Below are 13,794 nucleotides of genomic sequence, written 5' to 3' on the forward strand. Positions count from 1 at the left end.
TTAGATATTAATTTTAATTATCATGTAGTGAATTTAAAAATTATATAGCCTTTTAAGAGACCATTTGAGACAGCTGCCCTGCCATACTTTAATTTATGGGAATATCCTCTGAAATAAAGCATGGAGAGCAGATGCGCCTGCGCTGCCCCAAACGGACCGTAAGTAAACTAAAAGTCTAATAATTAAAACGCGTGAAATATGCTATATTAAATGGTCTATACTAAAATTACATATCATATGGTCTATATTAAAACGCATGCCATAAGCTAAAAGTATACTAATTTAAAAGTTAGAATGTTAGGTGAGCACTGAGCAGCTTGGAGTCTAGCTACCTCATTTCTGTGCTAGAATTTTAGTTGTTTTTGTATCATTATATGTTTCTTTCGATTTCAAATTTAAATATGATGTGGGCTACATTTATATGTGCCATTAGAAGTGATATAATGCAACTTAACATGAAGAAAGCAACAAGAATATGGGGAAATAACCGAATAAAAATTCCATATCCATACTCTGTAAAGAGTCACTCACCAAGTAAATTATTGTAACCAACATGGGAATGGGACTATGAATTTCAATAATTGATACCAGCTTAGACTACACGTTCAATATTGATTAAATTCATATTAATAATCTCATTCTTCATAATGGCACATCATTATTGTTAAGCCCTTATACTGGATTTTAACTTTCTTTTCTTTTATTCTTCAATTAAGTTGAGGAGCTGCAACTTTTAATGCGAAAAACATATTTAAAACTCTAAATTTGGCATAATAAACAGTTAATGTTCTACAATTCTAGAAACACACATGCAAGCTTTTTTGTTAATGAATCTGATCTATTTGGGTTGAGAACATCACAGTGTATTCATATTGGTGTATAATATAGCATATTAATTTTAGTTTGGGTATTATTTCACATTGATACCTTTATTTTTATTTTTTTTTTATTACATGAGACTATTGCTCAAATTACAACTCATATTACATGAGACTATAACTGATATTTACAAATCAGACTATTACTGGGACCAACTTACATCAATGCTAATAAAGTGTTGCCCAGATTTTAACCCTCACAAATATTCGAGGGATGTCTACTCCTCACACTTGGGTAAGGAAGAAGATTGTCTTCACTCAAATTTAATTGAGGAATGAAATACCCCCACAATGCATTTGTGGGAGTTTGAACTGCTGTCTTTCAAGTTGGAGGGCAACAGCCCTGACCACTCGGCCAAAGGTCGAGTGGCTTGATACCTTTATCTTTGTTGAAACAGATAAATTTCACTAACCAAATGAATCTGAATTTTTAATTTTTTTATTCCCAAGCCAATGAGATGGAGCTATATAATTATGAAACAGATGAAATTTAACTGTTCATTCATACAAATTTGAGAGCTCTATTTTTAATTTACATGTATCGTGAGATGAATTAACTAGTTGTGAATTATAATGATGTGTGTGTGTATATATAAAAGCACAATAAATCGAAAATATAAAATCAAATCGAATACCTAATCTCACAACGAGTCGAATTTATTTTTAGATATTAAAAAAATTAACTTTTAATAATCAAAGCGTATGAAATGACCCAAATAACACTCGAATGAGTGGACAAAAAAACACTTTACCACGTACTACGCCATCGGGTGAATTTCCATTGGTTAATAATTCTAATTGCTATATTATTAATAAAATCATTATTATTTCTTTGGCAAAGGCATTTGGCAAGGCATTAGGCATTCATTTTTGTTTAATATTTTTTTTTGGGTCCAAATATTTTTGTTTAATAATTTTTTTCTTTCTCTTTTTTTTTTTTTTTTGAAGGAATTTTTTTTTCTTTTAAATATATAGAAAGGAATGATTTGGAAAGAAAAAAAAAAGCAAAGTGCCGTTACCAAACTTCACAGAAAAGGCGTCCGAAAAGACACGGGTGGGGCCATAAATAAATCATTATTAAAATAAACAAATAATGACTTGCCAACTGAGTGGTTCCGCGTCACTGCAAACGACATCGTTTCCTCCTTTAAATCAATGTCGTTAAAACTAGTTGTAATCATTGGTATTATTAATAATTTTTCTTAATCTAATAGGATTTAATTTCGTACCTCGCGAGTATACAATACTACCAAGATCCACTGGTGAATCAGAAGACCCAGCACCAGTCAATACACAAAGCACGAAAACACAAAAACACTAACAAATTTTAACGAGCAGCAAGCGACCGTGCAACCAACGGTCTTAACATAAACATACAATACGAGGAAGGAACAGCTTTTATTTTTCCTTTTTTCAGTTGTCTGTAAATCATCAATTTATGAATTTAAAATGAGAGCTGGAAAAAAGCTCTGGTGAAAATTGAAAAAAGAGAGTAAAGGTGGGAGCTTTGCAAAGAAACTGAGCTGACGGATGACTTTTTGAGCTTTTTAATTCAACCCCATGGCTGAAGATCTCTGTTCCTTCACCAAGGTAAAATGTTTATATATCTTCTCTCTTTCTTTCTTTTTTTTTTTTTTCCATTTAATTATATTTTTGGTTCCCATGTGAGTGTTTGTGATCTGGGTTTTGAATAAATAATATTTTGTTTCCTTTGTTTTCGGGTTTCCTTTTGTCAAACAGAAGCAAGTCCCCATTACCCAGATTTCCTTTTATTTAGGACGTGTGTATAGTTAACTTTTGTTTATATTAAAAGTGATTAATGAATGTTTTGCATTTCTTATTGTGTGTTGACATCTGGTTAAATTTTTAAATTTCAGGATACTTTCAATTTAAAGTCTCCTAAGAAGTCTCCTCTGGTGTTGAGAATGTTAGTATTGGTGTTTGTAATGGTCTGTGGTGTGTATATATGCTCGGTCTGTGTAAAGCAAATCAGCGCCCGGACAAAGTCTGAATTTTTGAATGTTCAAGTTATTGAAAGGCCTTGCCCAGTGCCTAATATTGAACCGTGGGAGATTCCTTACGTGCATTATCCTAAACCCAAAACTTATAGCCGGTAAGATATAATCTATGTTGCCCTCTTAGTTTAGTCTTGATGATAATGGTTTTGATATGGTTTTTCGATGTATGACTAGGGCTGAATGTGCGTGCAATCCTGTGCGGTATTTTGCTATTCTGTCAATGCAGCGATCGGGCAGTGGATGGTTTGAAACATTGTTAAATAATCATACTAATATAAGCTCAAATGGGGAGGTTTTCTCTGTTAAAGTAAGGAGGAGTAATGCTTCCACCATCATGGAAACTTTGGATAAAATTTATAATCTGGATTGGTTCAGTAGTGCTTCCAAGAATGAGTGCACAGCCGCAGTTGGGTTGAAGTGGATGCTTAATCAGGTGAGACTGCTATACTGGAAATGCTCGTTAATAAGTTTTAGTTTTCAACGTCCTTTAGTTGGTAGTTAATTTTATAGAAGTTATTTATGTCTGTTCCTCACTTCTCTCTTTTATGAGTAAAAGCATGATTTGTGGTATATTCCTGGGGATTGCCTCGTTCTCTGTGATATTATTAGTTTTTTTTTTTTTTTCAAAAAATAGTTGGTCATGATTAGGATTCTGAGGATGGTAACAAGATTCCCAGGCCAAAACAAAAGAGGGTGAACGTAAAAATACTAAAAGATCTTCTTTCTGGTAATATGAAGTTGCCTATGGGGTCTCCTGTCAAGTAATGTTTAGCTTCAGATAAAGTATGACTAGGGATATTAATTTTGAATACCCAAATATGACCTACAAATGAACAGTCCTATGACTTCAGATTGGAGAGTATGTGTTCTAATTCATGCAATTTTTTCTGATTCTGTCTAGCAAAATAATTGTGCTCATTCTTTCTGAGCTCATTTCCTTATATCTATTATTAAGGTGATTTTACTGGAACAGTTAATATGTTGATCCTAACTGCTATGCTATTCTCTGAAAAGATCTTGAAGCTTTTTAGATGTTAATGCAATGCAATGATTTGCCTAAGTTTATACTTTCTTCTTGATTCGTAATTTAAATAGAATTATGTTTGTGAAAATAAGCAGTTAACTTTCAGATTTAAAAAAAAAAAATTACAAAATTTTCACGACATTCAAATCTATCTCCTAGATTTCAAAAATGACATTTTTCCAGTCACTTTTATGTCTGATTTTGATATCTGGATTCACTATGGAATTTATTACATATGATATCTTAACCTCACGAATGCATTTCAGCTAGTTATCCAGCTTGCATTGTCATGTGAAAGGTAATGACGATAGTCAAGTTCAAGGATGAAGCTGTCAGTGAAGTGACTAATAATTCTTAGACAGACTCTTTAGTTGGACTGGTAGGACGCTGCTTTATTAGGTATTTAGGTTCTAGGGTAAAAGAATGAAAACAATTAAGAACGTACATAGTACTTCTAGGCCATGTTTGGCATGCTGCATTATACTGTATTAGCACTCTGCATTGCATTAAAATATGACAATACAATGTTTTGCACGTCTCCGGTATTGCATTAAGAAAAAAATTAATGCGGGAAACCCCGCATAACGGAAACCCGAGTGAGACTCGGGTTTATACTGCATTGGCTCCTTCTTCTTCGTCTCCTCTATTTCTCTCTCTTTCTTTTTTCTTTTTTTTCCCTTTCCCCTCTTTTTTTTCGTCTTCCCTGTTACTCTCTCTCTTTTTTTGTTTTATTTTTTTTCCTTTTCCCCTCTTCTTCTTCATCTTCTCTGTTTTTCTCTCTTTTCTTTTTTCCTTTTCCCCTCTTCTTCTTCGTCTTCTCTAATTCTCACTCTCTCTCTTTTTTTCTTTTATTTTTTTCCCTTTTCCCCTCTTCTTCTTTGTCATATCTGTTTCCCTCTCTCATTTTTCTTTTATTATTATTTTTTTCCTTTTCCCCTCTTCTTTTTCGTCTTGTCTGTTTCTTCCTCTTCTCAGTTTCTTGTTTGTCATCTTCTCCTCCATTTCTTCATCATCTTCATATAACCACTAATAGCTGCTGCTACCTCCCTTAGTTCCTTTCTATGTTTGATTCAAGGGGTTTGATTTTGTAGATTGGTTAAAGACGACAATGATAGATGAGATTTGTTTGAGATGAGATTGAATGCCTTCACAAAATTTTTATTTTATTGTGCTATGGGAATTAGTATTGGTAATTATTATTTTTTTTAAGAATTTTGTTTATAAAAAGACAATTGTTGTACAACCCTTATTCATAACTAAATTTGGGTTTAGAAATTTGTTTTTAAAAAAAGATAATAGTTGTCATCATTTCTCAATAAAATTTAACATTTACACTAAAAAAAATTATTAAATTTTTAAAATTTAAGACCACATATTTAGTTTTTTTAAGTATTAATAAATATTATTTTTTAAAATATATAATTGAAGTTAATCACAAAAAAAAATTAATACAGTACAGTGTATTACCAAACATTGTACAACATTATTATAATACAGTGCTAATGCAATACAAAATAATACAATACACCAGCATTAAAATAATACAATACAGCATAATACAATACAATGTGCCAAACGCACCCTTAGGGCGTTGTTGCTAGGTTTGTAGAAGCTGTATTAGGAATGATACTGTAGTAATTTATGACTGTTCTTTTGAAAGTCTTTATGCCTACGGTAGCAACTGAGAGTTGGCAACTAAGATATTTTACAGAACCAGCATAGTAGGAACCAGGTTTCAATCTTGTCAGGATGTGAACAGTATGGCAATAGGACATTATTGAATGTGTTATTTGATGTAGTTTACACGATTACAACAAGTGAAGTCCGAAGCTGTGGTGTTAGAGATAAAGTAAGCTGATTCTTTCCCAGAAGAAAAGTACTGACAAAAATCTATTCAATTAGAAACTTGATAGATAATGCCTTTTTCTAGTTATAGGGGGTTCAGGACTCAGATCAACATCCAGTGGACAAGGGCACTTTGAAATTCTAACTTAAAGGGGCTGCATGAATGAGTGTTGATGGGAATTAATAAAACTATGTTAATTTATACACGTCCTAAATGTAAATGGGTAGGTTGGACTCACCAGTTAATGCAGCATTTTGGTTTTTCCTGTTTTATGCATGTTTTTTGGATAAAATTTGGTAATGGTGATTATACGCTGCAACAAGTAATGGTTTCTTCATGCAGGGTTTGTTGCAGCATCATGAAGAAATAGCAGAGTACTTCAGAACAAGAGGTGTTTCGGCTATATTTCTCTTCAGAAGAAATCAGTTGCGCAGGATGATTTCAGTACTTGCAAATTCATATGATCGAAATGCTAAGCTATTGAACGGGACCCACAAATCACACGTTCATTCACCGCATGAGGTCTCTTTCCCTCTCACCTCCCACCCCTCTCTTTTCAAATGGAAGTTTTTGAACTTATAATATTTAATGGTTTCAGGCAGAGATACTTGCAAGATACAAACCTTTAATTAATGCAACATTGCTCATCCGTGATATGAAGCAAGTAGAAGATACACAAACCAAAGCTTTGGAGTACTTCAAGAGCACTCGGCATATAATTGTTTACTATGAAGATATACTTAAAAACCACACTGTAAGACACACTATTGTTCCAGGAAAGCTGGTACTCCGCTCATTGTTGGATCATTCTTTTGTTTGAATATGGGTTCCTAAAATATTCAATATCTGTTGTTGTTGCAGAAATTAGCGGACATTCAAGAATTTCTAAAGGTCCCGCAGAGGGATTTAAGGAGTCGTCAGGTAAAAATACACAGAGGGCCACTGGCTAATTATGTTCAGAACTGGGATGATGTCCAGAAGGCACTGAAAGGAACTCAGTATGAAAGCTTCCTACATGGGGAGTATCGAAAGTGAACTCAGTATGACGTACATAGTTTTTCTTTTTTCCTGTTTTCATTCCCATATTCATTCAGTGTAGGAGCCAGTGGGAGACCGCCCTATTGAAATTTTGGCTGCCGAGTGCCGCATCTGCTTTTTTTTTTTTCTTCCCTCACTTAATATTCTTTTGATTCTTTTTTTGGTTTTCCTATTTTCCACAGAAACTCTGTTGTTTATTAAGCTAATCAAGAGAGAAAATTGTTGTTTTCCTCTTGAGTACTTCCTCCATCTATACTTTTCTCATCTGTTGTGCAGATCTTAAGGATCCAAGAACACAAAGACGAAGGATCATATAACTTCTAGACTTTTCTGGCAATGTCAAACAAATTTCACATTGCCTCACTACTTAAGTCTTCTAACAGCTATCCGAATCCACTGGTTTAAGAACTATGATTTTTCTCAAATGTTAGCAAGTTGTAGAAAGGTCTCCATTAATACCATGCTGCATGCTTTAACCGGATGTTCTTTGTTAAATACTCAATTTCTCAACTAGGCAGATTTCTCCGTTACTAAAAGGACTGTAGATTTGGCACCGTCATCATTTACGCTGGCAAGTCTTCTGTAGTACAGTTGTTATTTATGGCTGTGATTTATTTGCAGCTGTACCACACTACCTTATTTTGCTTTGTTGTCTTGAAATTGATCGAACAACTCAAGAACACGAGTGGTCTTACGTTATTATCCTGATTTGAGCTGTTATGCAAGTATTTACAGGTTTGTGATGGGTGTGTAACTGAAGTTGATGCAAGATAAGGTCTTTGATGTCCAATTTTAGAGACGAATTTCAGTACAATTTAGTTAAAATCTAGTCAAATAAAAAAATTATTAGATAGATTATTAGAAAATTAATAAAATCTAATTATTTCCTGGTGCCCGAGGGTACTATCATTAATGCATAATGATAAATTTCATATATATATATATATATATATGAGAAATATTTTAGTCTGAAATTTTTCATACTGAAAAATTTTAAAATTGCATAATTTTAAAAATTTAAAATTGTAAATCTTTAAAATTGTATAATTTTATAATTTTTTAAAGTTTTTCCGTACTTATAATTTCTGACCAAAAAATTACTTATGATGAAATAACATCTAGTAATTGATTTTTTTTTTTCCTTTTCGATTCTGTCTTTAGGCAACTTGTGTTGAGTAGACATATGGTGTATGCACGTCGGGGACTAATTCAAATTTCAAAGTTCCGAACGGCACCTTCCTTTGACTGCTACATCGCAAACACCATGGCCGTCGGCCCCACACGGCCCATATTTTGACCGGTCCACTTCATCAAATTTGCAAAATCTTTCTGATATGGGAAGGTACCCGTGCCGCAGCCGTACGATTTGCTTTACGTTTCACCGACGGTTTAAGATTGCGTTCAGACAGACGACACGCATATCATCGTAGAAGGCCCGACTCAGCATCGTTAGTTAATTCACTTTTCTTGGAAAAATATTTAACCCGCTCTTTTAAGTGTGTTATTTAAGATGTGATTAACAAAGTTAACGAGTGTGCCTGTCACAAATAAAGCACTTTTACGGCATTACAAAGAAAACGCGTTCGCACCTGAGCATTTTTAGTAGTATTAATGTGGTTATCTAAAATTAATTTATGAAAGAATTCTATAAAAAAAAAATGAAATGGATATTCTAATTTCACTTGCAAAAAAATATAACAATTTGAATAAATAGCTTCATGTAATAATAGCACAACCAAATTTCAAATTTAGAGGCGAATCCCACAACATTACATATATAAGAGTCATTATCTGATTAGGGTATGAGAACTTTATTGAAAATTTTATTTATATATAGTCGTTACTGCAAATTTTTTATATATATATAAATAAATTAGTACGCGCCTTATTCATCACATCCCTAAATTAATGGTTATAAACTTCTTCCTTCACTACAATAAACCAACTTTTTAAGAGCGATATTTAGAAATAACTTAACTCAATAGTAATATTTATGCATAACATATAAGGTGTGTTGTGTATATATTAATACACTCTTATCAAACATTAAAAAAAAAAATTAAGAAAACTAATGATTTAATGAAGTAATTTCGAAGTTTACCATTTTTTAGGTAAAAGCTTATTATTATTAAATAATTTATGAAGTATAGAAATTTTTTTAAAAAAAAGTCTCATTGTATGTATATATTATTATTGTGAATAAAAAAGGAATAATGATTTTTATAAACAACAAAATCAGAAATTTTAATAGATGAATTTTATAATTTATAAAATTAATATTATACCATCTAATAAATAATTTGAATCCTTAAAGTCTTTGCTTGAATAAACTCAAATCATTGTGATCCATCACCTTTGGAACCTATATAAATGCATAACTTTCCTTAAATAAGTGCATAAATAGAATATCAAACTCGAACTCACAAACTTCTTAATTTAAAAACATTAATTAGTTAAAAAAAATACGTAGAAAACACTTGTGTTGATTTAAATAAGACACCGTCGGTTGCATCTGAGCCGTACACGTAAGCACCAAGAGTGGAGCCCAAACGTCACGGACGACAGATGATCGTTGCAACCGAGGTCTTAAACCCCAACCCTCGTCTGATCAGATCCCACACACGCACACAACACAAAGCCGCAGCCTCCCTATAAAACCTCAAGGCATGCGCTTTTGTCAACTCTCTTGAAATCTCTCTCTAGCCGAGCTCGCTCGCTCTTTACGCGTAGCAGAGTTTAAAACTAAAATCTTTCACGAGAGAGAGAGAGAGAGTGAGTGAGTGAGTTGAAAAAAGAAAATTTTTTATTAGTTGATTTTAGTCCTCCAATCAGATCAGAGAGGATGCAGCAATCTAACGGCGGAGACGCGAACGCCGCGGCGGCGGTGTCCGGAGGAGCTGGAGGAGGATCTCAGCCGACGCCACAGCAGCCATACCACTGGGTCCCGCCGCACCAGCAGCAGTGGATGGCTATGATGCAGTATCCGGCGGCGGCGATGGCCATGATGCAACAGCAGCAGATGATGATGTATCCTCATCATTATATGCCGTACGGCGGCGGCGGTCACCCGTATTATCAGAACGGCGGCGGCGTAAAGCAGCAGCAGCAGCAGCAACATGGATTGAGTAACGGAAAACAAAACGGATCTAATAATAATTTTACTAATGACGAGACTAAGACTATATGGATTGGTGATTTGTTTCATTGGATGGACGAAACTTTTCTTCATAATTGTTTCTCACATACTGGTCAGGTCAGATTTATAGGTTTTTTTTTTATTATAAAAAATTATGTTTTAGAAGATTACAGAGGTTGAATCTAGGTGGATCTTTTGCTAAAATTACAAGTTTCAATGCTAGTTGATTAATGTAGTGGGATCTTGTTTCTCAATGTTATGCTCACTGATGTTTTTGTGATAGTTGTCGTTGTTAAATTGCTGGATAAAATGAAATGCATGCTAGCTTGAGCTAGGTCAACAATTGTATTTAACAGGTGAAATAGTGTGTTATTACGGGTATGTGGGTTGGATAGTTAATTGACAGCTGATTGTTGTAATCTCAATTATCAACAAAATAGGTTGATGATTATAATGCAGTCCGTTTATGGAATGCAAACTCCTTCTGGGGTCAAGGAAGTCTTTTTTTTTTTTTTTGGTTTTCTTATGAGGTGATCTTGAAATGGAAATGTATTGTTAATGTCTGCTCTCTTTGTTGATAAATTTCATTTGTCATTCAAGTCATGCAACTTAGGTTGGGTAAGGTTTGTTCATCCCTTTATGGGTGGGAGGGGTGATCTCCCATTTCCTACTTTAGTCTGAATGGAAAATGGATCACTGATCTACCTTAACATGACGATACCATTTCTGGTAAATATGGGGAAAACAATGGTTAGAGTAAACTTGACAATTGAATCATTTAAAAGTTGTTTATTTGATTTGGGCTCCCACAGATCAATGCAATCTTAAATTATAAGGTTAATGTAGAGACCTCAGTCCTAATGTATGCTGTGAACGCTGTTCTTTCCTGTCTAATCTATCATAAATTGTGTGCTTATGACAAGTCAGCTTTTGACAGGTATTTAGTTTCATTCATCAGTTAGTCTAACATCAATCATGTTGCTAGCTTTGATGAATTTGATGCTTGCTGCCCTGTCTTGTTCAGATAGATGAACGATTGACCCTTGTGTTTAATCATTGCAGGTTGTAAATGTTAAAGTTATCCGCAATAAGCAAACTGGTCAGTCAGAAGGGTATGGATTTGTTGAGTTCTATTCACGTGCTGCAGCTGAGAAAGTTTTGCAGAGCTATAGTGGTTCTCTAATGCCAAATACTGACCAGCCTTTCCGACTTAATTGGGCGACCTTTAGTGGCAGTGATAGACGAACAGAAGCATGTTCTGATCTGTCTATATTTGTAGGAGATTTGGCTCCAGATGTAACTGATAGCATATTGCAGGAGACCTTTTCTAGCAAGTATCCATCTGTAAAAGGAGCCAAAGTTATCATCGACTCAAATACTGGCCGTACAAAAGGTTACGGTTTTGTTAGATTTGGTGATGAAAATGAGAGGTCAAGGGCCATGACCGAAATGAATGGTGTGTATTGTTCAAGTAGGCCGATGCGCATAGATGTTGCAACCCCCAAAAAGGCTTCTGGATATCAACAACAGTATTCTTCACAAGGTATGCTATAATGCTTTGGCATTGTTTATTCTTGTTGAAACTAGGAGATCTGAAGGTGCTAGCTTTGATTTCCTATTAGTTTATGCTCTGGAATTCATAAATTGTAGCTTTAGATTTGTTGATTAATGATCACAGTTTCAGTCTGGTTTCTTTTTCTTTCAATACTCCTGTATTTCTGTATTTGTCTAGGTATTTTTTATGAAAGTTAATCAATCTTTGGTTTCTTTTTCTTTGGCAACATATACACTTGCTGTGTTTATCCAATTTAGCTCTTTGATAGACCTACTTTGTGCTCCTAGCCAGGATATGGATCTTTTATTTTATTTTATTTTTTCCTACCATCTTATTAATTCATTTTTTTTTTTTAATTTGAATTTGAATTTTTGCAGTCCAAATTTTAACTTTCATCTGAAACCCCTTCATTGGCCATTCTTGATTGTCCTTTGACCAAGCCTTTGAGTGATTATCCTTGGGTCAACTTGAACTGAATGTATTGTTATTACGTCATTTTTGGATGGACATTTTCTCCAGGTCAGCTTAGGGCTTGGTTGTTTGCGTGCTCATTTGCTTGTTCTTTCCACATTATTTTGCTTTTCCCATAGAGACTTTAATCTCAAGTTTGTTGTGTCCCATTGGATGATTTTGCAAATGATTGATGTTATTCTTCTTGTTTGTTCTTTTCATGTAGTCATGGATTTTATAATTTTAATTTTTTTCTTTGATTAGCTCTTGTATTGGCCGGTGGACCTGGGTCAAATGGTGCTAGGGTCCAAGGTTCTCAATCTGATGGCGAGTCCAATAATGCGACTGTGAGTCCATCTTTTCCCTGCTTTTGTAATCATTGCCAAGTCTCTGTATCTCATTTACTCTAAACTCGTATTTTGTTGCAGATATTTGTTGGGGCACTTGATTCTGATGTCAGTGATGAGGATCTCAGAGAGCCTTTTTCTCAGTTTGGTGAGATTCTTTCTGTTAAAATACCTGTTGGTAAAGGATGTGGATTTGTGCAATTTGCAAACAGGTTAGTTTCTTGATTCACCACATTTGAAGTTTTATCTTGTAGAGATGTAATTGTCATTATTATGAAATGTGTTCTCATTTCAGCTGGCCAATTACAATGCCTTCAATGGAAAACATTTACATGCAATGTGACCAAAGTCACAAGGATTGATATGGCTATACGTCTTTAGGTTAAAATATTTAATACTAATCTTTGTAGCCATTTGATGACTACACTGTGTTGTTTGTGTTAGCAGAAAGGATGCTGAGGTTGCATTGCAGAAGTTACAAGGGACCGCTATAGGCAAGCAAACAGTCCGTCTTTCTTGGGGTCGCAATCCTGGGAACAAACAGGTAATTTTTTCAATTGCATGTTTACAATGAAGTTCTTGTATCTTTTTCGTTTGCTTGCGTCACTTTTCCTAGAAATATGTAATTTGCTTTTGTTTTCTGTGGTCTAGCATCGACATATTTCAGCAGTGCATAAGTAATTATTTGTGTTGTTAAGGGAATGATAGCACTTGCACCTTTCCCACTTTCCTATAGTTGTTGCTCTTTCTTACTCAAAAAGTTTTGAGTTGTAGTCTACTTTTATGTAAATGACTAGTTACTGTACAAGAACAGCGATTAAAGCACCAACGGCTTGCCTTCTGCTCCCTTCTTCCCCATCATTATATGCACTTTTTGGTCTATTTGGTCATTTGATTCACTTTCTTCTTTGGAATATGTCGCTTTTGACAGTGGAGAGGAGATCACAGTAACCACTGGAATGGGGCACACTATGGAGGTCAGGGCTATAGTGGCAATGGATATGCTTTTCCGCCAAATCAAGATCCAAACATGTATGCTGCAACAGCGGTTCCCGGTGCTTCTTAAGAAGTATGAGGGTAGTACGACACCGTGTAATCTGAACTTGCTGAACTGGCTGAAATTACCCAATGAGATCTATGAACTAAAGTAGGATGGATTTTGCTGCTGAATATGTAGCTAAATCTGTAGTTTGCAGAATTTTGTAGCTGGAATATACTTAATAGCTTGGAGATGTGTGAGGCTTGTATTATTATTTTTCATTCTTGGGGAGTCTGTTTGAGAGGGATTGTTATGTTTGTGTTTCTGAACTAAACTCAAGAGGAGAATGCCAAGAACAGAACTCTTGAATGCCCATCAGTTTTGGTCCTGAAATCACTTACGTTTTGTCTTGGCTCATCCTTAGATTGATTGCATTTCTTCCCCTTTTGTCTATGCAGTTAATCGTGTAGAAATAGACGAGTTACATAAAATGTTTTAATGTAACCGGGTCAGTTAATTTCTG

General features: G+C 34.5%; 2 protein-coding genes across 2 annotated transcripts; both read left to right on the forward strand.

Moving 5' to 3' along the window:
- Positions 1 to 2,112: 2,112 nt before the first annotated feature.
- Positions 2,113 to 7,033, forward strand: LOC102608139 (uncharacterized). The gene is made up of 6 exons (XM_006480067.4): positions 2,113 to 2,468; positions 2,756 to 2,991; positions 3,071 to 3,329; positions 6,109 to 6,288; positions 6,365 to 6,520; positions 6,628 to 7,033. Exons 1-6 carry the CDS (start codon positions 2,439 to 2,441, stop codon positions 6,799 to 6,801), a joined length of 1,035 nt encoding a protein of 344 aa, XP_006480130.2. The 5' UTR covers positions 2,113 to 2,438; the 3' UTR covers positions 6,802 to 7,033.
- A 2,418-nt stretch (positions 7,034 to 9,451) lies between these two features.
- LOC102608432 (polyadenylate-binding protein RBP47B) lies at positions 9,452 to 13,646 on the forward strand. The gene is made up of 6 exons (XM_006480068.4): positions 9,452 to 10,057; positions 11,003 to 11,483; positions 12,210 to 12,292; positions 12,374 to 12,504; positions 12,740 to 12,836; positions 13,224 to 13,646. The coding sequence occupies exons 1-6, from the start codon at positions 9,647 to 9,649 to the stop codon at positions 13,356 to 13,358; spliced, it is 1,338 nt and encodes a 445-aa protein (XP_006480131.2). The 5' UTR covers positions 9,452 to 9,646; the 3' UTR covers positions 13,359 to 13,646.
- Positions 13,647 to 13,794: the final 148 nt, after the last annotated feature.

The sequence above is a fragment of the Citrus sinensis genome, chromosome 8, assembly GCF_022201045.2.
Source record: "Citrus sinensis cultivar Valencia sweet orange chromosome 8, DVS_A1.0, whole genome shotgun sequence".
In the NCBI taxonomy this organism is placed as follows: domain Eukaryota; kingdom Viridiplantae; phylum Streptophyta; class Magnoliopsida; order Sapindales; family Rutaceae; genus Citrus; species Citrus sinensis.